Here is a 23,043-nt window from a genome sequence, read left to right as displayed (position 1 = left end):
TTTCTGTAAAACTCATGTTGGGATTGTTTCTACACATCAACACGTGGAATATTGAGACTACATTCAGCAATAATTTAGTATTATATTTCTATTCATGAGACAAGAGCTTTATGACTCTCCATGATCCACACACAACTGAGTGACTCCAGTCAGGTCTCCATAGCAACCATATTGTCCCGGTTGCTAGGGAGGGTAGAGTCACATGGGGTAACCAAATTGGGCCGGTTGCTAGGGAGGGTAGAGTCGCATGGGGTAACCAAATTGGGCCGGTTGCTAGGGAGGGTAGAGTCACATGGGGTAACCAAATTGGGCCGGTTGCTAGGGAGGGTAGAGTCACATGGGGTAACCAAATTGGCCCGGTTGCTAGGGAGGGTAGAGTCACATGGGGTAACCAAATTGGCCCGGTTGCTAGGGAGGGTAGAGTCACATGGGGTAACCAAATTGGCCCGGTTGCTAAGGAGGGTAGAGTGACATGGGGTAACCAAATTTGTCCAGTTGCTAGGGAGGGTAGGGTCACATGGGGTAACCTCCTCGTGGTGGTGATTAGTGGTTCTCTCAATGGGGCGTGTGGTGAGTTGTGTGTGGATCGTGGAGAGTAGCATGAGTCTCCACATGCTGTGAGTCTCCGCGGTGTCATGCACAACGAGTCACGTGATCAGATGCGCGGATTGACGGTCTCAGAAGAGGCGGCAACTGAGACTTGTCCTTCGCCACCCGGATTGAGGCGAGTAACCACATCACCACGAGGACCTACTTTAACACACACACACACACACACACACACACATTCTGTTGAACAACAGGTTCATTCAGTTGTTTTTATTAAATTAGTCTGGAGCAAGAACAGACAGGAAATACAAATTAATATAAAATAAAATGTAACAGAATGATCATGATGACAGAATCTACATTTATATGTGATTAATGTGTTGAGTATCATGAGCACTGATGTGTGTAACACAACAGACAGACAGAGAGACAGACAGAGAGACAGACAGACAGAGAGAGATAGACAGACAGAGAGAGAGACAGACAGACAGAGAGAGAGACAGACAGAGAGAGAGACAGACAGACAGAGAGAGAGATACAGACAGAGAGAGAGACAGACAGACAGAGAGAGAGACAGACAGACAGAGAGAGAGACAGACAGAGAGAGACAGACAGACAGAGAGACAGACAGACAGAGAGAGAGACAGACAGAGAGAGAGACAGACAGAGAGAGAGACAGACAGAGAGAGACAGACAGAGAGAGAGAGACAGAGAGAGAGACAGACAGAGAGACAGACAGACAGAGAGAGAGACAGACAGAGAGAGAGACAGGTGTCTGTCTGTGATCATAGCTTATTTAAGGAGGATACACAACATTAGAAGAGTTTGTCTTTATGATTGTCATTCAGCATCAGATTTCACAGTTTGTGTTTGTTGCTCATTAGTTTCAGCTTTTGATTGACAGGAAGATTATTAATAATTATTATTATTAAATATCTGCATCCTACAATTGCAATAATCACATCTGCTTTTTACAGAATCACAATATTCACGTGTATATTCTAAAATCACAACTATCACATCTGTAATCTCAAAGCACAATCACATCTGCATTCTACAATAGCAATAATCACATCTGTATCCTACTATTGCAATAATCACATCTGTATTCTCAAAAACACAATAATCACATCTGCATTCTATACTATAAATATATATATATAGTTACATATCTGATCATCTTTGAACAGAGTGAGACTGAATTTAGGAGCTTTGTTTGTTTTGAGGTTTCTGACTGTTTCTCCCTGTGCTGTCAGATGATTATAAACCCATCACGCTCAAATCTGTTGCTGTTTCACTCTCTGACATCATCACCTATAACAGAGAATGAGTTTAATATTACTGTAACACTCATTGAGATCATATGTGTGTGTGAGTATAACAGCTCAGCTGAAGCATGACAACCTGTGACATATTCACATGTTAATCTCAGTATGGAATAATAACATTAATTATGAAATAAACGCACCGTGTTAAAGTATGAAGATTACATCAGATTCACTGTGCCAGTGTCACACCGGCGACTGTCCGTCAGGAAACACTAAACACACAACAGTTCCCATCATGTCCGTTTCGGACCATTCTGGCGGTGTTTAGGTTGTGTGGCGACCCCCTAGTTCGTCTATGCCTAGAAACGGTGTTCTGTCGATCTGTCCTACCTTGTCAGTTTTTCCTAACGTAGCGCAAAATTATAGCCATATCTATCGGTTCATCCTTCCACATCGTAAAATCCTACTGCGCATTTCTGTGACTACATAAAATAATTCAGTGTAACTTTGCCGAATTATTCTTATTAGGCCATGGTAGGGTGATTTTACAGCGCAAAGTAACGGTACCTCATCATATTGTAATAAATAAATAAACGGGTAGAACGATTTTACGGTGCAGAATACCTCATCAGATTGTCCTACCAGTAATAAATAAACAGGTAGGATGATTTGACAGTCTACGTTTGTAATCTGTAGTCCCTGGACAGATGTTACAAATTTACCCTAAAACAGATGATAATGTAAATTGATGATGTAAATTGAATAAATAAGATTAGTTATTGAGATAATTTATAATCAAGCAGAACAATATAGAAAAGAGGTTATTAATCAAATTCATTGAGGCACAATACAAAACAAGTAAAACAATAAAATTAGTTATTAATATAAATATGAACTAAATAAGACCACATTGTGCTGCAGACTGTTATCAATGCAAATGATAAAGGGAAATACACTCAAACTATACTACACATTGTTTGCACATAAATACATTTAGGCTATTAAAGTTGCAACATTTAAAATGTGCCCATCTATTGCAGCGCTCACACTGTACCTGGAAATACAAGAGATGAAGATATTTGTAAATTAGTACTTTTAAAACAATATGAAAAGAAAAATTAAAAAAATTTACCTTTTCATTTAAATACCAAAATTCTACCAAAAAAAAAAAAAAAAACATGGCACATAAAGTTAAACTATTGCTTTTTGTGTGTGTATTATAAGTTGTATACCATTTCAATCATGCTTTCATTGGGGTCGTCTTCCAGCATGCTGCAAAGCACACAGTACTCCTCTGCATTACCTATAAATATGGTAATATTAAAAAGATAAATATGAATTCATTGGACATTCATATCATAATGCACTAAATGTCACCATGAAAAATACTATCTCAGACCTGTTCTGAAATTACATTAAATCATTCTTGCATTACTTTTTGAATCCTTGAAGTTATTTTCTACTCTATGATTTTCTTCTCTATCGCCTCTGTATATTTGGATATTCTTACTTGATTAAATACATGTTTCAGAGTGAAGCTAGCATCTACAGAGGTGTACTACATGACATACTGTACATTACAATACATGCATTACTACGGTATTACAGAATTAAAACAGCACTCACCTCGACATCCAAGAAGTGCGCAGGCTACTATAATGCGTGCTGAGCTGACAGCTTCAGGCATAGTCTGAACATCGCTGATCGCTCCTGTCAGCAGGTATCGTTCAGCAAACTGAAACATTAATTGACAGATGATTTAACTCAATTCATTATAACATTTCCAGACCTGCAGCCACTTGTGCAAATATATGAACACATACATTATATGTAGGCCTATACTGTATGTTACTGCACTTATTTACCTTGATGCACTGTAAGGTCTGCACAGCAGTCAAAGGCTTTCCAACGTTTTGACATTGATCACATTCCAATACCTTTTAGAAATGGTTGTGTATATATACATATATTAAATATATATATATATATATATATATATATATATATATAAACTAAAATAACTATATAAAATGAATAACACATACCCAATTTTCAATGTCAACTGACATGCCATGCCAGTAAAATCTGGCACAGATGGCAGCACGTGTTTTACCAATCCCTGTGTGTCCGCCAATGGGAGAGGAATGGAATTCTTCAAAGAGCATCCTGGCTTCCTCTTTGGTTTTGATCACTCTTTTACTTCCATAAAAAAGCTCTCCATCTACATTAAAGAGAAACCATGACTATGACAGAAGTAGACTAAAAGGACATTTGGCATTGTTGGAAAAGAAAATCAAGATGGCAACAAATGAATAGCCTAATAAAATAAACATAATTGAAATGTAAAGTTAAAATAACTACCCTTTAGGTTGAATTTAAGTGCATATCTTCGAATGTTCTGCCTTTTGGACTTATCATATACCCTGATGGGTATGATCCCACTGACAGAAGATTATACAGTGCTTCCCACTTATCTTCCATAGCTGTCAAAAAAATGCAATAAAGAAAAAACAAAACACAAATATATATATATATATATAACAGAGTTAGTATTTTATTCATTTTTTTAATGTGAATTCCTTCTGAATTCAGCAGCGGTTGTTTTTCATGTGGTAGTGGTGCCCTCCTGTGGTTGTTTGGGAACTGCAGGGGAAAAAAAAAATATTCGGTAAGACGGAAAATGACGCAACACAGAAGTTGCAATGTGTACCGCACGCTGTGGGTCGGTATATTCATGCTCCGTCTCAGTTCAATAATATTAATTTGATTATAATGCAAAATAAGTCGAATTTTTGAGTATTTTATGTTTGTTATTTGGTTTGGCTAATATTTCGATCATTGAATTAGAGTATTAACATATCTTTTGTTAGTTATATGACTTTTTGTGAACTTTTGTTGTGCCACACTCTCGTTAGCAAGGCCATGAGGTTAATTTTATTTTATATTTTATTTAGGTCAGTTATGCCTGCAGCGAAATAACACTAAAAAGGGTGTTTTATTTCATTCAACAGCTGCAGTAAACAGATTTACACCAGTCAGCATTTGTGTTCGTGCTTTCATTGGGGGGTTCGTCCAGAGATTGAGCCCGTCGTACGGATGGTCTCTATCGGATCAAGGGAATCTTTGTCTGGATCCGTCACATATATACAGTGCTGTAAATCAATGGGGGAAAATTAACTAGATGAATCAAATGTTTGATGTGATTAATTGTAATTACAAACATTACATATACATTTAATATATTTTATAATGTAATAATTTCACAGTTGATCTCCAAATTAATGCAGAAAAAACAGAGTATAATTTAAATATTCGGCGTATTTTTATGAATGAAAACTGCTGTCACTTTAAGACCTTCCGCTCCTGACAGAGACGCGGATCTCAAACTCCTCACACTCTTTACGTTCATTTGATACTTTATTTAATTAATTTAAGACTGATCTTATGGGGACACTCGACAAAACGGACATTTTGGCATAATTCTGTGTGTTTATATTTTACACCACACAATCAGATCATATGCCCCGCCCATATCTAGCCTAACGTTTTCATGAAAAATGCTACAAGATGATCAATGGTGCTAGCTGGCTTTATATGAATGTGACCGTAAACAGTTCTCATTACTGCTATATATCTTGGTATAATAAAAATTAACATAAATAGTAAAAAACTTACCTCACATGAAGAAGTTCTCACACGTAGTAAAAAATTATGGGCGTGTTGTTCAGCGTGACAAAAATGACGCGCTATTGATGTGCGCATGCGCAGTAAGCCCTGGTAGGACAATCTGACGGATAGGATGGAATGTCAGGACACCGGCCCTGTTTCCCTTCACAATTTACTTTCATCAAAGTCCCTTTCAAAGGCAAGTCAGTTCACTCGGCGGCCATCTTCGGAACTCTAACGGCCAGCTCTTTTCTGTGTATTCAAGCGACATAAATGTGCACCTCCTTTCTACTTGAATGAAGAAAGACCGAAATCTCCAAAACAGTAGGCCAGGATTCCAACCAAAAAACACATTTCAAATCAGCAGTAAAATCTGACAACAATTGTCTCATAAATTTAACTTTAGCTCAGAACACGGTAATAAAAAGCGCATGCGTGTTCTCGAGCTGCGTGGTCTCTGCTAAACTGTCTCTGCTATTACAACATTACCTCGTTACCGTGAAAGAAACAATAAAAACAAATATATATTTTTAGGCATACTCTTTCTAAAATAAGAGTAATAGATGCGGGATATTTAATATATATCTTATTTTATTAGTAATTATTAAAATGAGACTCTTATTTTGACGTATACGAGAAACATCGGTTTACAGTTCCGGAACGCGCTTCCTGGTTTTCAGTTTAAACTTCAAATTAATCTGCGCGACGCGAAAATGGTCATTTAAATGATTACTAACGGATATAAACGCGAATATTGAAATATATCAGGCTATATACTTATATAAATGCGATTATTTTCAAAAGCAAATGCTCATATTATGATATAACTGTGCTTGTTTACAAGTACGGTATAGATAATGTTAATATTAAAGTGAGTTTTGTGGTTTTTATCCAGTCTAATTTCTTCCGATGCTTTAATTTATTATAAGAATATATTTCTTGCCTATTTCGGCTCTTTCTGTTTGTTATGATCTTCATTTAAAGTTGTGAGACATCATCCGCGTCACTGAAAAGGGTGTGGCCTATAGTTTGAGGTTTATAAACAGTGGAGTAGCCGTAAACTTTAGTAAGTGTCATATGGCTTCTCTGGTGGATTATGAGGATTCTGACAGTGATGAAGCTCCTCGGCCTCTTCTGGACCTGTGTAAAGATCAGCACTTCATGACGAACTCCTCCTCGTGTTCTTCATCATCACTCTCGCGTGTGTCAGTAACACAGTCTTTAGCTGGTTCATCATGTCTGAAGAGAGTTCAGCCGAACCGAGCTGCAGTCAGGCCGTATGTTGCTAAGAGACCGCGTGTGTCCGCAGCCGAACCCGAAGCAGTAGCAGCAGAACCGGACTACTCACGGGCCGCGGGCTCTCATCAGTTGCTGTTTCAGGAGTCACACTCAATCCGCCCGTTTGTGGGACGGAATCACGGGCGCTCGGAGCTGCCGCGGCGGGTTCGCTGGTCTGTTCGGGCTCATGAGGGTCCAGTGAACACTCTGCAGTGGAGTCCAGTGGAACATCTCAGTCATCTGCTGCTGTCAGCATCCATGGACCGAACCTGCAAGGTACGTCCATCTGACACTCTCTAATATATCATAACATGTAAACGTCTTTAACTTGGTGATCATATAGAATTAATTTAAAGAGACAGTTCAACTATAAATGAAAATTCTGTCATCATTTACTCATCCTCATGTCATCCCAGATGTGTGGGACTTTCTTTGCTCTGCAGAACACAAATGAAGGTTTTTAGAAGAATGTTTCAACTCTGTTGGTTCATACAATGCAAGTGAATGCTGACCAGAACTTTGAAGCTCCAAAAAGCACATAAATGCAGCATAAAAGTAATCCATAAGACTCCAGTGGTTTAATCCATGTCTTCAGCACTGATATGAGAGGTGTGGGAGATAAACACATCAATATTTACATATTTATTTTTCATCATAAATTCTGTCTCTTTATGTAATCTTAGACTGACTTGATGTTCAGTGGGGGCACGTGGGGGCAATGCCATCTTTTGCAGGGCTCTCTGTTCATCTATTTGCAAAAGTAATGTTTGGGAGTGTAAAATGAATATTTCCTATTGACACACTAAAGCTGAAAACAATAATAACCATCTTAAGACAAATATTTTTCTGTTTCAAAAGTGTAGACACAAGACATAAACAATATGTGTGTGAACATGATTTTACTGTCATTAAATCACTTATTAATCACATCTGTGTGAAGATATACACAATTATACAACTCTGTTGCCATGACGACACAATGACAACCATTAACTGATGATTTAAACAACTTTACAGCTCAAATAATCCACACGTTTTAACAGCAGAATTAATGTAAGTGCTTTTATTAAATTATAAGCGTCACATTTCTGCCTTTAAACATCCAAAAATTGCCCCATTGACTTCCATTATAAGTGTGTCACTGGAACACACATTTGTGCTTTATTAAAGGAGGAACCAGATGAAATTAATTATTGTGCTGATCAACATTATGACACAAATGCTGCTGATTGAGATTCACTTGAACTTTATTAAACCCGGAATATTCCTTTAAAACTCACCGTGACATTATGAAGATTTGATACATTTCCAAGATTTTTTCAGACGTGCCCGTTAAAGTTGTGCAGTGTGGCAGATTTTATGAATGTTACATTTCTATAGTGTTTTCTGACAGAACACAGTACAGGGGACTCAAACACCAGCAGTGTGCAGCGCCCGCCCGTATGACTCCACAGATGCCATCCTGTGCCACAACTCACCACACACAAGACAACACTTATAGAGGCAACAGTTACAGAGGCAACCGTTACAGAGGCAACCGTTACAGATTCAACCGTTACAGAGGCAACCGTTACAGAGGCAACAGTTACAGAGGCAACCGTTACAGAGGCAACCGTTACAGAGGCAACCGTTACAGAGGCAACCGTTACAGAGGCAACAGTTATAGAGGCAACAGTTATAGAGGCAACAGTTATGTTGATACACAACATACAGATCAATAACAACAAATAAGACATACACAACAACAGTTGTTTTACTCTGTATTTATTAAACGATTGAAATGAAATAGTTTATTATCCATTGAAAAGCTGTCAGTAGATTTTGGAACTGTCACAAGGTGGCGCTAACAGTTCATGTTATATTATTATTATTATTATTATTATTAGAGAATAACAATTCTACATAAATGATCATATTTATCATAGTAGTGATAGTACATTAATACTAGTAAATAGTCATATTTTATGCAGCCGTGTGTATGTAGAGCTGCTCGATCATGTCACATGATGTATGTGGAGGGACCCGTCACACGCTTCATCAGTGACCTCAGCAGGGGTCGAATGATGCAGGTCGACCTGCAGGAACTCTGATGAGCCCCTTAATAATGAAGCACTTAAATATTCATGAGAGCATTTGCATATTACTGCAGGAATCTGTCATACAGCCGTCAGAGAGGATGAACAGATGTTGTGAGTCATAGTAACACACACAGTGTCTGCTGGATTATTGATCACAGGCTGGAACCACCTTAGCAACCGCATAGCAACCACCCACAGTGCAGGGAACTGGACCTCCTCTACCTTCATCAGCATCATTCATTTATGTGATGTGTAATATGTGTGTGTCATTGGTGGTTTTCAGCAGTGTGTGTGTGTGTGTGTGTGTGTGTGTGTGTGTGTGTGTGTGTTTTCAGGTGTGGGATGGTATTGACAGTGGGCGGTGCTTACAGACATACTCCGCCCATGGAGGTGCCGTCCGTGATGCCTGTTGGCTGCCGTGTGGGCGACGCCTCCTGTCGGGATCGTTTGACGGCAGCGTGGCACTCACTGATGTGGAGACGGGTGAGTTATCTCACAGTCAAACAGATATATTGAAATCTACACAGAATACAGCTGTTAATGTACACTCATTTAAATCATCACAGATGAAGAAGCAGCTGCTGTTTTAGCTCTTAGATTATTAATTCCTCAAACATCAGTGATGTAAACAAACAGATGCTGCTCGTGTGATTGTATGTGATGAATTAGAAGAATAGAAATACAGACACGCTCCTTTTATTTGCTTAGAAACTGTGTGAAAGTGATTCTTGTCAGGATTTGAATATTATAGAGAATGTAATTATTATTCATCATGTTCATCTGCTGACACATTATTAACAGTATCAACACACACTTCACTTCTACACTTTGATTACATTACAATTACATTTATTTATTGAAACACAATTTTTTTTTTATTTAAATTACTCTTAAAATATAATTAAAATGATGTAATGTTAAAAAGGTCCAAAAATTGTATTCTTTCCAACTTGTTCCACTGGCACCTTTTGTATTGACTTAAAGGAGAGCTATTATGCCCTTATTACAGTATGTAATATGAGTCTCAGGTGTCCCCAGAATATGTGTTAAGTTTCAGCTCATAATCCCCCACAGATCATTTATTATATCATGTTATAAACGCCTCTTTTTAGGTGGAATCAACAACACGCTGATATCGTGTGTGTCTCTTTAAATGCAAATGAGCTGCTGCTCCCCGCCCCCTTTCTGGAAGAGGGCTGTGCCTTTACAGCTCGTGCTTCAGTTACTATAGCAACAACACATCAGAACCGATATGACTGACAGTGTAAATACTGGAGTTCAGACGGGACTGGGAAGAGAAATCGTCCCGGGATTTTACACAGCAACTGCCCAAAAGATGAGCGGGGGGGTGTTTGGGGATAGGGGGTGTTCGCTGTCCTTTTCTGCATATCACAGCACCGTTTTATGGTCCGTTCTGCATAACGCAGCGGCTCATTTTAGCTTATCGCGGACCATTTCGCGGATGACACACCAGCCCGCTCGGTTCTCCCGATGGCCAGTCCGCCCCTGATCGGCCCCAAAGTGCGTCGGCCCACCGGGACAATGTCCGGTATGCCAGATCACCAGTCCAGCTTGTCCTCTGCGTCTTCAGTGTCTCTGATGCAGGAGTACATGAAGACTCTTATGAACACTTTTACAGCAACAACAGACACTTATGAGACATTATTCTCTCACTGTATCTGCTCCAGGACTGTGTGTACATCACTCAGGGGAGGAGCTATGATAATAAGGCGGAGTCAGTCACCAGTCATGGGCGTGGCCTGATCTAACGTGACGTCACATTAGAGCAGAAAGGAAAAGAGTTCATTCTGACACACTGTTTTTGATTAATAGAAATATTAGAAAGACTTTTATCATTTTAGGGAGGTTGTGTACACACACTGCAGGCTCACATTTAACGTACAAACACCATGAAGAAGTGTAATTTGCATAATGGCTCCCCTTTAAAAATCACCATGACAACTAGTAGAAAAATACCAAATCAATTGAGATCAGAATACAACTGTAAATATAAACATAATTATAATAATAATGGTTTAAAAATAAATCATGACTTATAGAACGTTTTTCACAAATCTCATCATTTTAGTTTCATAAACGCTTCAACAGTGATCGTCGGGGACATTATGGAAACTGAGTTTAGCGCTGAAAACAGACCTGCTTCTGAAGCGTCTGAACTACCTCGTACCGGCTCTGATACTGATCGGGTCCAACGAGCCGATCCAAATCTGATACTGGGTCATGTTCGTTACTGTCAATCTCCAGAAATGATGTAACAGAAACATAAAAACACAATTAAAGGTGTTCATATGACTCGTGTATTTTATTCAGAGACACTTGATGACGTGTGATAACACAATATATAGTGAACGAGCACACACACTCTTACATCACTTCCTGCAGTGTTCCGACCTTCAAAATAAAAGCCCCAGTGTTTTAAAGTTAAAGCTGCATGGCTGAAATATACAAGATTACTATTGTATTATAAAAGTCAATAATAATAATAAAACTTATTATTATTTCTTTACAAACTACAACAATCTTTAAGTTTACTGAGTTCTGAAATGACTGTTAGTTTTGCTTCTGCATGGTCCAGTATACTAGTTATCAATACAGTTCTTATAATGGGCTGTACATTTATCTTGGAATAATGTGTAGTTAGGGTTTGTGTTTCTTTACATATATAAAAGAGTGTATATATATATATATATGAGACTGGTATCGATACTGAGATTTCAGAAGAGGATAAGTGCTATCGGTGCATCTCTAGTCTTAGTGCAATGGTCTGTTTCTCAGGACAAGAGCACATTGTTCTTAGCACACACAACACACCACAGATAGCGCAAACACTCCCGCACACGCCCACTCGCACTTTGCACGAAGAAATCGCACTTGGAATGAGCAAGCACTCTTACGAGAACTAGATAAGACGTTGCACACGTTCATAACACATAGCGCTGCACCTAGCACGCTCACGACAACAGAGATAACTCTTTATTTTCAATTCCAATATTCAATTACTAGAGTGAAAAGTGCCTAGGCATGTCCAGCGACGCAACAAAGTTGAATGAAGAGCGACTAACGGAAGCGACAGCCAATAGGAGAGAAGACTGGAGAGCTCATGTGATCCTTCTCTCTCTCTCTCTCTCTCTCCCCTCTCTCTCTCTCTCTCTCTCTCCCTCTCTCTCTCTCTCTCCCTCTCTCTCTCTCCCTCTCTCTCTCTCTCTCCCTCTCTCTCTCTCCCTCTCTCTCTCTCTCTCCCTCTCTCTGTCAATTCAATTCAATTCAATTCAAAGGGGCTTTATTGGCATGAATGTAAACAATACAATATTGCCAAAGCAGAACTACATCTTAATCTATACATTTAGTTTAACAAATTTAACACATATAAAAAATAAATATAAAACAGGTTCAGAACTGCTGAAGACCACAGTGTTATAATAACTGAAGAGAACTGACATATACTGACACATAAATGAATATACACACATACACTGAGGGTCACTGTGGGGAACATTGGGGTGACACACGGGGGTAAAACACATAACACAGATTCACCCACTGTCTCTCAGACTGTGACACGTTAAAACGTATCTTGCAGCCAGTGCTGCTGTGTGTCCCTCTCCAAGTATTATATTAATTTGTTCTTGTTCTGTCATTGTTATAAATGTGTCTATGCTGTGTGTTAATTTATCCATATAAATGTCCCTTGTATTTTTAAATTTTGGGCAGTGAAGGAGAAAGTGCACCTCTGTCTCAACCTCACCTGTCGTACAGTGAGCACACACCCTTTCTTCTCTGGGTAACCATGTTTTTCTGTGTCTGCCTCTCTCGATGGCGAGACTGTGCTCACTGAGCCTGTACTTGCTCAGGATCTGTCTCTCTCTCTCACTATCTGTCTCTCTCTCTCACTGTCTGTCTCTCTCTCTCACTGTCTGTCTCTCTCTCTCACTGTCTGTCTCTCTCTCGATGGCGAGACTGTGCTCACTCAGCCTGTACTTGCTCAGGATCTGTCTGTCTCTCTCACTGTCTGTCTGTCTCTCTCACTGTCTGTCTCTATGACGAGACTGTGCTCACTCAGCCTGTACTTGAGGCTGGTTACTGTTAGTACTGTTAACCGGGTTAGTGAGTCTCAGAACCAGCTGACTGAGGGGACTGTTTTCAGGGTTCAGTTCTTGGGTTCGTAGCGCTTTATAATGAAGCGACTCTGTGGGACTTGATTTTAAATGCATCCAAAAATTTAGAGATCTTTTTTGTATGTTAATGATCAATGGGAATCATCCTAATTCTGCCCTGCATGCATTATTGGGTGTTTTCCTTTGTAATTTCAACATTGAACAGCAGACGCTGTGTGTGTAATTTCACTCCCTCTCACTCTCTCTCTCTCACACACACACACTCTCTCTCTCTCTCACACACACACACACTCTCTCTCTCTCACACACACACACACTCTCTCTCTCTCTCTCACACACACACACACTCTCTCTCTCTCACACACACACTCTCTCTCTCTCTCTCTCTCTCTCTCTCACACACACACACTCTCACACTCTCTCTCTCTCTCACACACACTCTCTCTTTCTCTCTCTCTCAGCTACTGCAGTAACTGAAAGATGGATGAAAGGCTAATTCTTGCTGTTAGAAATGTTCCAGTGCTCTATGATATGTCTCTTCCCATGTACAAGGACATTTTTAAGAAAAATACTACGTGGAAAGGTGTATCTGAGATCGCTGGGATTTTATGGACCCAGACAGACCGGCATTTGTGTTTTCGCCGCAGATAAACCGCCGCTATGGCAAACAGCACACCTTGTTTCTCATTCATCTTTGATATAAAGCATTTTATGTACTGATTCCATTTATATTTAGTCTTTTCCCTCCAAAATGTTTGTTTTTAGTGCCAAGAAAAGCGATTTGCTGTCAAGAGCAATGGAATGACATCCGTGAATGTCATTTATAAACGTTACTAGGCAACCAGTAGTGGGAACGCCCACTAGCGACTTCACCGCCAGCAACTGGCGACCTGCAGCGACAAAGTCACTGGCACCTTTATTCACTCACCCTCATGTCATGATGTGTGTGTCTGTGTTTCTTCAGCAGACACAAATGAAGATGTTTAGAAGAAGATGGAGCTCTGGCAGGTGCTTATAATGCAAATAAACAGGCAGAACTTTGATCACATTTAGGCAGCATTAAAGTAATCCACACGACTCCAGACGATCAGTGAATGTCTTCTGAAGGGAATCGATACATTTGTGTAACAAATAAATGGATACTATCAAACTATAATTGGTGAACTGTCCCTTTAATGTTCTGTGTGTACAGATATATTCATGCAACATTGTTAACTTGATTCTAACTGTAATGTAACAACAGAGAGATCACACTTCAGTATCATACGGTATATTTATAGTGTCACTTTAATAACACGAGACACTGAGGAACTGAGGGGGAGGAGCTTGTGTGATGCTTCTGTGATATTTGTTTTATTATAACAGACACACTGAATGATTGTGTGTGTGTTTGATGTGGTTCATGAGGCTGCCGTCGCCATGACGATAACAGTGTGCTCATGAGCAACTCGTCTCACATCGTCCATCAGAGCTCAGATAATTACATTTCTTAATTAAAACACGGAGAGAGCTTTATTAATCATGCACGTCTGCTCCTCTCCCCAAACATCAGCGGTAATTGAGAGGACACATTCACGCCATTAAAAGAAGAATCCAATTAAATCACAGATTAAAATCACACACATGCTCCAGATCACATGACAATAATAACAGCCAATCAGACACATTGATTGATTATCGAGAACTATCTTTACCATGAACTATAAGACACCATGATATTGATTGATTGATTGATTTGACAGGTAAGACAGTGGTAAAGATGGAGAATGAGTTTAAGGTGGGCTGTGTCGCCCCTCGACCTTCTGACCCCGATGTGTTCCTGTGTGGAGGCTTCAGTTCAGAGGTCAAAGCCTGGGACACTCGCTCCTGTAAGGTCAGTCTCTTTTAACACCATATTCACGCTAGAGATTTCGATATTAACACGTGTCAGTGAAATGCTTTATTGTGATTGGTCAGTGGAGACATGCTGTGGTCTGCACCAAGTGTGCCGCACAAGCCCTCAAAACTGAAGCCAAAACGTCTCGATCGCCCCCCGGTGGCTGGTCCTAGTATAGGTCATAAGCCCCGCCTCCCCATGTTATTCAACGGGACGTGAGACCAACTAAACAATTAAATTACACTTCACATATCTTTTTTCCAAAGATAGTTTCTGTCATTTACTGTCGTTTCTATCACGTTGATGTCATTTCAAGTGTTTGTTTTCAAAATAAGTTTGTTTTTAGTTATTTGATGCTATAAAAACAGTGACATCATGATTGACAGCTGTGATTGACAGGTTCTCTGAGTGAAGTAGTCACTGAAGCACCAACTGACTTTTTTTCGGGATCTTCGGAGGACTGAGGAGATTGGAGCTTTAAATTTAATATCTACATTTCTATAATTAATTATTTCACACCGTCATAAGTCAAAAGGGGCGTGTGCTTGCGATTGATTCAGTGAGAGTGAGGGCGGAGCCTTGATTTCGCGGCTTTACTTCCTGCTCACTACTGCGCAGGTCTGGTCCCGAAATCGCAACTGCACAGACTCAAGTCCCAAGATGTCAGCGCCATATCGGGACACTGGCGGCTTCAGTTCTGACCAATGGAAAAGAGCGAAGGGGCGTCGGCCATCTTTTACAGTCTGTGGGTCAAACATATACGACACTGAATAATGGACCGCTGATTTCACTCATAGCTCGTGTTGCTCTTCAGACTCTTTCTTCTCTCATAAGAACGTTCATTATGGCTGTTTCTTCAACTTCATGCACTTTCATGTCAGGTGGATTTTTATTCAAACAGATTTCATCGTTCTCCTTTTCGTTATCTGAAGATCTCATTAAAACTGTGAACCCTTTCGCCAGGACTTCCTCAAATGTCTCGTATGTACAGATGTGACTTGGCCTTGTCCCAGACTTTCAGGGTCCTATTTTAAAAGTTCAGTTGGCAATCTTGGCATGGCAATGATGATGTTGTGGCATTTACATGCATACGCTGTGTGTAGACGCAAGTGTGTTGTTGAAATCGTGCACAAGTGATAAATGAAGGCAGCACATTCATATGTTCATGCTGCCCTGAATAATCGAGAGGAAGCAGGAGGCTGTTGCTACAGAAAAAGATTTCTTATATTAGATGTTTCAAATTTGGATTAAAAGTCTCACTGCAACGGCAGGAACTGAGTTTGGACTTCACATGGTTCTGAAACATCTTAGCCGTATTTTGCATAGCGCTGCGACTAGCATATTAAACTATGACAACCCATTATAAAAATACAAATTATTACATGTTTGAACTCTGATCATCTGAATAAACAGTGAAATAATTGTATGAAATTTTCCCGCCCCAATCTGGAACGCCCAATTCCCAACGCGCTCTGAGTCCTCGTGGTGGCGTAGTGACTCGCCTCAATCCGGGTGGTGGAGGACGAATCTCAGTTGCCTCCGCGTTTGAGACCATCAATCCGCGCATCTTATCACGTGACTTGAGCGCGTTACTATGGAGACGTAGCGCATGTGGAGGCTTCACGCTATTCTCTGCGGTATCCACGCACAACTCACCACACGCCCCACCGAGAGCGAGAACCACATTATAGCGACCACGAGGAGGTTACCCCATGTGACTCTACCCTCCCTAGCAACCGGACCAATTTGGTTGCTAAGGAGACCTGACTGGAGTCACTCACCACACGCCCCACCGAGAGCGAGAACCACATTATAGCGACCACGAGGAGGTTACACCATGTGACTCTACCCTCCCTAGCAACCGGACCAATTTGGTTGCTAAGGAGACCTGACTGGAGTCACTCACCACACGCCCCACCGAGAGCGAGAACAACATTATAGCGCCCACGAGGAGGTTACCCCATGTGACTCTACCCTCCCTAGCAACCGGACCAATTTGGTTGCTAAGGAGACCTGACTGGAGTCACTCACCACACGCCCCACCGAGAGCGAGAACCACATTATAGCGACCACGAGGAGGTTACACCATGTGACTCTACCCTCCCTAGCAACCAGACCAATTTGGTTGCTAAGGAGACCTGACTGGAGTCACTCACCACACGCCCCACCGAGAGCGAGAACAACATTATAGCGCCCACGAGGAGGTTACCCCATGTGACTCTACCCTCCCTAGCAACCGGACCAATTTGGTTGCTAAGGTGACCTGACTGAAGTCACTCAGCACGCCCTGGATTCAAACTCACAACTCCAGGTGTGATAGTCAGCGTCAATACTCGCGGAGATACTCAGAACCCCCTGAAAATTATTTCTATACATTTTTCCACAGTTGTGATGTCATTTCCAGCACATCAAACAATTTCACCCCTAATAAAATTTGTTCAATAGTTGGTGTACTTGATAACCGAGTGTACAAAAGTGTGAGTGAATGATTGAGATGAAACTATGAAATATCACTCGTGAAAGAAGATTTGTATCTATCAAGAAAGTGTAAACGTGATTTAATTGTGTTTATTTAGGATGCATAAAATGTTAGCAATGAAATTAGCTTGAGTCTGAAATGACCCTAAATGACATCACAATCACAATGTTGTGCAGGTGTTGCGTGTGTTTAAGGCTGATGTTCAGCAGACGCTCGACATCTTGTTTCTGAGTGACGGAGAGTTTGTGAGCAGCACTGACGCTGTTAGTCGAGACTCTGCAGAGAGAACGCTCATCGCCTGGGACTTAAACACCACCGCCAAAATCTCCAACCAGATATTCCACGTAAGAAACACCATCATCAGGACACTGTATATGAGTCCGAAGGGAAGAAATATGAGTCTGATTTAAAATGTTAAACATGAAATATACATGAAGTCCTGCACACGTCTCGCTCTTTCTTCAGGAAAACTTGTTTCCATGAGCGAACGGCCTCTTTGAGAGTCTCTAATTCAAACATCATAGCGGTGCAAATGTAACCGCTAGTTGCTAGGCAACCGTACATCCTATCCAACCGTAGGCAGGATCAGTGATAAATGAAACATGAGAAGGGAAGTTACTGATTGTGTGCAGATGTTTGTGTTGTAGGAGCGTTACACCTGCCCATGTCTGACGTCTCACCCGCTGGAGAAGAGTTTCGTGGCTCAGACGAATGGCAGCTACATCGCCCTGTTTTCAGCCCAGCGGCCGTACAGAATGAATAAGAGACGGCGATATGAAGGACATGAGGTCAGTGTGTGCCGCCCGCAGGCGCTCCATCCAGTCCTTACATACAGCTGTGTGATCAGGAATCATTATTCAGCATCTGCTGGATGTCAAATGACTTTCATTCAGTGAGAGTTCTGGAACATTGAGAAATACCGTCGTTTAAAATCATTATTGTCAAATAATCAATTATATAACGTTTCAACTCTAAATTCTGATTGGATGAGGCACCTTCAAAGGCATTGTACCATACACACTCAAACACACACACACACACACACACACGCTCTCACTCACACGCACGCACGCACACACACACACGCACGCACGCACGCACACACACACACGCTCTCACTCGCACGCACACACACACACACACACACACACACACACACACTCACACACACACACACACACTCACACACACACACACACACACACACACACACACATCACACACACACACACACACACACACACTCACACACACACTCACACACACACACACACACACACTCACTCACACACAAACACACACACACACACTCTCTAGTGCACGCACTCACACACGCACTCTCTCCAGCGCACGCACTCACACACGCACTCTCTAGCGCGCGCACACACACACTCTCTAGCGCGCGCACACACACTCTCTCTAGCGCACGCACACACACACACTCTCTCTAGCGCACGCACGCACACACACTCTCTCTAGCGCACGCACACACACGCACTCTCTCTAGCGCGCACACGCACTCTCTCTAGCGCGCGCACACACACACTCTCTAGCGCACGCACACACACACACTCTCTCTAGCGCACGCACACACACACTCTCTCTAGCGCACGCACACACACACACACTCTCTCTAGCGCACGCACACACACACACTCTCTCTAGCGCACGCACACACACACACACACACTCTCTAACGCACACACACAAAAACATTCTGTTTTTAATGCACCAAGTTGCTCAACAACTGCCAACAGCATTCAGATAACTGCTGTGAGAATGTGTTAAAGGAATATTCCGGTTCATCACGAGTGAATCTCAATCAGCAGCATTTGTGTCATAGTGTTGATCAGCACAATAATTAATTTCATCTGGTTCCTCCTTTAATAAAGCACAAATGTGTGTTCCAGTGACACACTTATAATGGAAGTCAATGGGGCAATTATTGGATGTTTAAAGGCAGAAATGTGACGCTTATAATTTTATAAAAGCACTTACATTAATTCTGCTGTTAGAACTTGTGGATTATTTGAGCTGTAAAGTTGTTTAAATCATCAGTTAATGATTTATAAGCTGTTTTCCTCATGGGGACCGACAAAATGTCCCCACAAGGTCAAACATTTCGGGTTTTACTATCCTTATGGGGACATTTGGTCCCCACAAAGTGATAAATACACACACACACACACACACACACACACACACGCTCACACACACACACACGCTCACACACACACTCACACACACTCTCACACACACACACACATATATACACACATACACACACTCTCACACACACACACACTCACACACTCTCACACACACACACACACTCACACACACACACACACTCTCACACACACACACACACACACACACACTCACTCTCACACACACACACACACACACAAACACACAAACAAACGCATAAACACACTCCACACAAATGTGTGTTCCAGTGAGACACTTATAATGCAAGTCAATGGGGTTTAATCTGTACACATTAAAATACTGTTTCACAAGTATAAACACAAGACATGAACAATATGTGTGTGAACATGATTTTACTGTCATTAAATCACTTATTAATCACATCTGTGTGAAGATATACACAATTATACAACTCTGTTGCCATGACGACACAATGACAACCATTAACTGATGATTTAAACAACTTTACAGCTCAAATAATCCACAAGTTTTAACAGCAGAATTAATGTAAGTGCTTTTATTAAATTATAAGCGTCACATTTCTGCCTTTAAACATCCAATAATTGCCCCATTGACTTCCATTATAAGTGTGTCACTGGAACACACATTTGTGCTTTATTAAAGGAGGAACCAGATGAAATTAATTATTGTGCTGATCAACATTATGACACAAATGCTGCTGATTGAGATTCACTTGAACTTTATTAAACCCGGAATATTCCTTTAATTATTATTAACAATAAATGTAATTATTTATGATATACTTTATTGTCTCGTGGCTGCTGCTGGTTTATTGCATTATTATAAATCTGTTGATAAAGAACCAGAGAAGATCATGTAATAAGTAAATAATGAATGTATACGGTGTGTTTGTAGGTGGAGGGATTCGCGGTGCATTGTGGGTTCTCTGCAGACGGACGTGTTCTGGTGTCGGGCAGCTCTACCGGTTCTGTTCACTTCTACGACTTTCAGAGTTCACGACCTCTGAACACGCTACAGGCTCACGAACATGCGTGCATTTGTGCCGCGCTGCATCCCGTGTTACCTGCCGCGATGGCCTCGTGTGATTGGTCAGGACAAATCAAAATATGGAATTAATCGTGTTTATTGATCACAGTTGAACTGTATCTGCAAACTGAACATTTCCATTTCTGACTTATTTCTTGCAGTTTCTCAGTGATTATCCGGAATAATCTTCATTATTAATGATCTCATTATATCAGAATAAGATGATGAACTGTCACTGATGCAAAATAAACCTGAATGTCGCAGGAAAAAGATGCGAATAAAGCTGCGTTTCCTTCCAAGTTATCAAGAGAACAAAATAGTTTGTATCAGTAGAAAACCTCATGATTGGTTGATTGCCCTGCAGCGTCTCTCTCCTGCACCAATGAGAGCGCTTGACGATCAGATATATGCTGGTGATGTCACAGATGTTCATTAGAATGACATTAAATGAGTCCATTATTCTTATTTATTTAGGAAAGAAATCTACAGCAAAACAGAGACATGCATGAAACAGATGAGCAGTTTTCCCTGGAGCATTAGCAGGACGAGACCGCAGGATTCCCAACACAGAAAACTTACATGATCATGTTTAATGCAGATAAATATTGAGAAATCACACGTGTATGATGCTGGTCCATGTGTGTGGAAGAACGACAGTGATGCTCGTGTAAAAACATCTTTGAGGCACCTTCAGTCGAGTCTTCTGAGGTGATCTGAGATCAGCGGAGACTCAAATACAGCATAAACATCTCATGACTGTTCATACTGTTATAGTCATTATAGATCAGGGGTGCCACACTTTATTGTGTGATGATCTACTTTTAAATGAGCAACTCAATCAGATCCACCAACTTAAAAACACAGTTTCATTTAAAATAAGAAAATGCTTGTTGGGACTACTGCATGTATCCCTACATGGAATTCATCTTCTAATTAATAAACAAATATATAATAATGTTCAATGTTGATATCATTCAGTTTTAACACTAAACCCAAAACACCTACAGCACAATATAAACAATAGTCAGGGCATTTACCAGTAAATACTGACCAGGCCATGTTTTGTTTATTCAGTTGCCATGACAACTAGGTTTGCGCATAGAGACAGGGTGTATTTAGACCACGCCCACACTGGGGAAACAATCCAACCGTCTCCATTGACTTTGCATTGCGAGAGACTGCCTCCTTGTCATTTATGACTTATAACAAAAACAAAACAATGTCTAAAAGCTGCTGTGTGACAAGGTGCACAGCAAACAAGCTAAATAACACAGAAATACATTTTTATAAGCTGCTGACCCCAAAAAACGGGTTTGTTTCAGAACGTAAAAGCGCAACTAGTTCTCGAACTACTCTGAGAACCACGCCCACTGGAACGCGACACGATATTGTAAAAAAAAAAAAAAAAACACATTCATAATTGTAACCATGTCGATTGCTTATTTCACCACCCTATGTGAACCTGATAGGAGGAGATATATTGAGAAGTTACATTTTATTGTAAGGATCCCACAATTGACCAACTCTTCCTGATGCTTCACAATTATTGCCTGTATCCACTTTTGTCTCCTTAAAGGATGGCTTTTACAGTTCGGAAGCTTATAAAAATGTATTTCTGGGTTATTTAGCTTGATTGCTGTACACCTTGTCACACAGCAGGTTTTAGGCATTTTTCTGTCTTTTGTTATATGCCATAAATGACAAGGAGGCATCCTCTCGCAATGCAAAGTCAATGGAGACGGTTGGATTGTTTTTCCCCCGGTGGGCGTGGTCTTCAGATTATGACGCGTTGCGCTCACGCCTTCCAAGGACTTCTGAGAACAGAGCGCGAAATTGCAATGCTACTGTCTGATTTCATTCAGTTTTGCCTAATCCGGGCAGTAGCGTCGCAATTTCGCGCGCTGTTCTCAGAAGTCCTTGGAAGGCGCGTATGCGCAAACCTAGTTGTCATGGCAACTGAATAAACAAAACCTCGCCTGGTCAATATTTACTCGTCAAGTGCAAGTCAGACAGAAACTAAAAGAAGGAAAGACATTGTATTTATTTTTATTAAAATTTAACGAAAGTACATTTAATTTGTATGCGATCTACCAGCAGTGCCTTTGCGATCGACGTATTGGGCACCCCTGTTATAAATATATACATTTGACAGGCGCATTTATCCAAACACTTACGGTTTAGATTTCACTTTGTGCAACCCGTTTGGTTCTAAACTAAATCTCACAGACTGTATGCACATCCTGTTTTACCTTGTAGAAATATGACTGTTGTTCTATGAGTTCCTCTCGTGTCAAAGATCTGCACACATAATAACTCCTGCTGTCCACAATAAACAACATAGAGTCATGTTTACACTCACAGATCTAATACAGACTGACTGAAGAGGAAAAAGTTCAATGCATGAACATACAAATTACCTTTTCAATTTGGTATTATGAATTCCTCTCTAATTTTACACTTTTGATGAAGCGGCTGTTGTGTGTCATTGGTTTGG

At 40.7% G+C, this 23,043-nt stretch overlaps 1 protein-coding gene across 1 annotated transcript; it reads left to right on the top strand.

Moving 5' to 3' along the window:
- Positions 1–5,673: 5,673 nt before the first annotated feature.
- On the top strand, positions 5,674–21,540 carry wdr25 (WD repeat domain 25). The gene is made up of 6 exons (XM_052153496.1): positions 5,674–7,037; positions 9,175–9,322; positions 14,718–14,848; positions 17,507–17,674; positions 17,978–18,118; positions 20,418–21,540. Exons 1-6 carry the CDS (start codon positions 6,561–6,563, stop codon positions 20,637–20,639), a joined length of 1,287 nt encoding a protein of 428 aa, XP_052009456.1. The 5' UTR covers positions 5,674–6,560; the 3' UTR covers positions 20,640–21,540.
- The last annotated feature ends 1,503 nt before the right edge of the window (positions 21,541–23,043 follow it).

Source organism: Xyrauchen texanus, chromosome 22 (genome assembly GCF_025860055.1).
Source record: "Xyrauchen texanus isolate HMW12.3.18 chromosome 22, RBS_HiC_50CHRs, whole genome shotgun sequence".
In the NCBI taxonomy this organism is placed as follows: domain Eukaryota; kingdom Metazoa; phylum Chordata; class Actinopteri; order Cypriniformes; family Catostomidae; genus Xyrauchen; species Xyrauchen texanus.
The sequence above is the reverse complement of the archived record's forward strand: the minus strand, read 5'-3'. Positions and strand labels throughout refer to the sequence as shown.

Bases quoted from the DNA above. Each gene is read 5' to 3' on its own strand.
- wdr25 (XM_052153496.1), top strand. From the start codon at position 6,561: ATGGCTTCTCTGGTGGATTATGAGGATTCTGACAGTGATGAAGCTCCT. The intron at 7,038-9,174 runs GTACGTCCATCT...GTGTGTTTTCAG, and splicing joins CCATGGACCGAACCTGCAAG to GTGTGGGATGGTATTGACAG. The intron at 18,119-20,417 runs GTCAGTGTGTGC...GTGTGTTTGTAG, and splicing joins GGCGATATGAAGGACATGAG to GTGGAGGGATTCGCGGTGCA.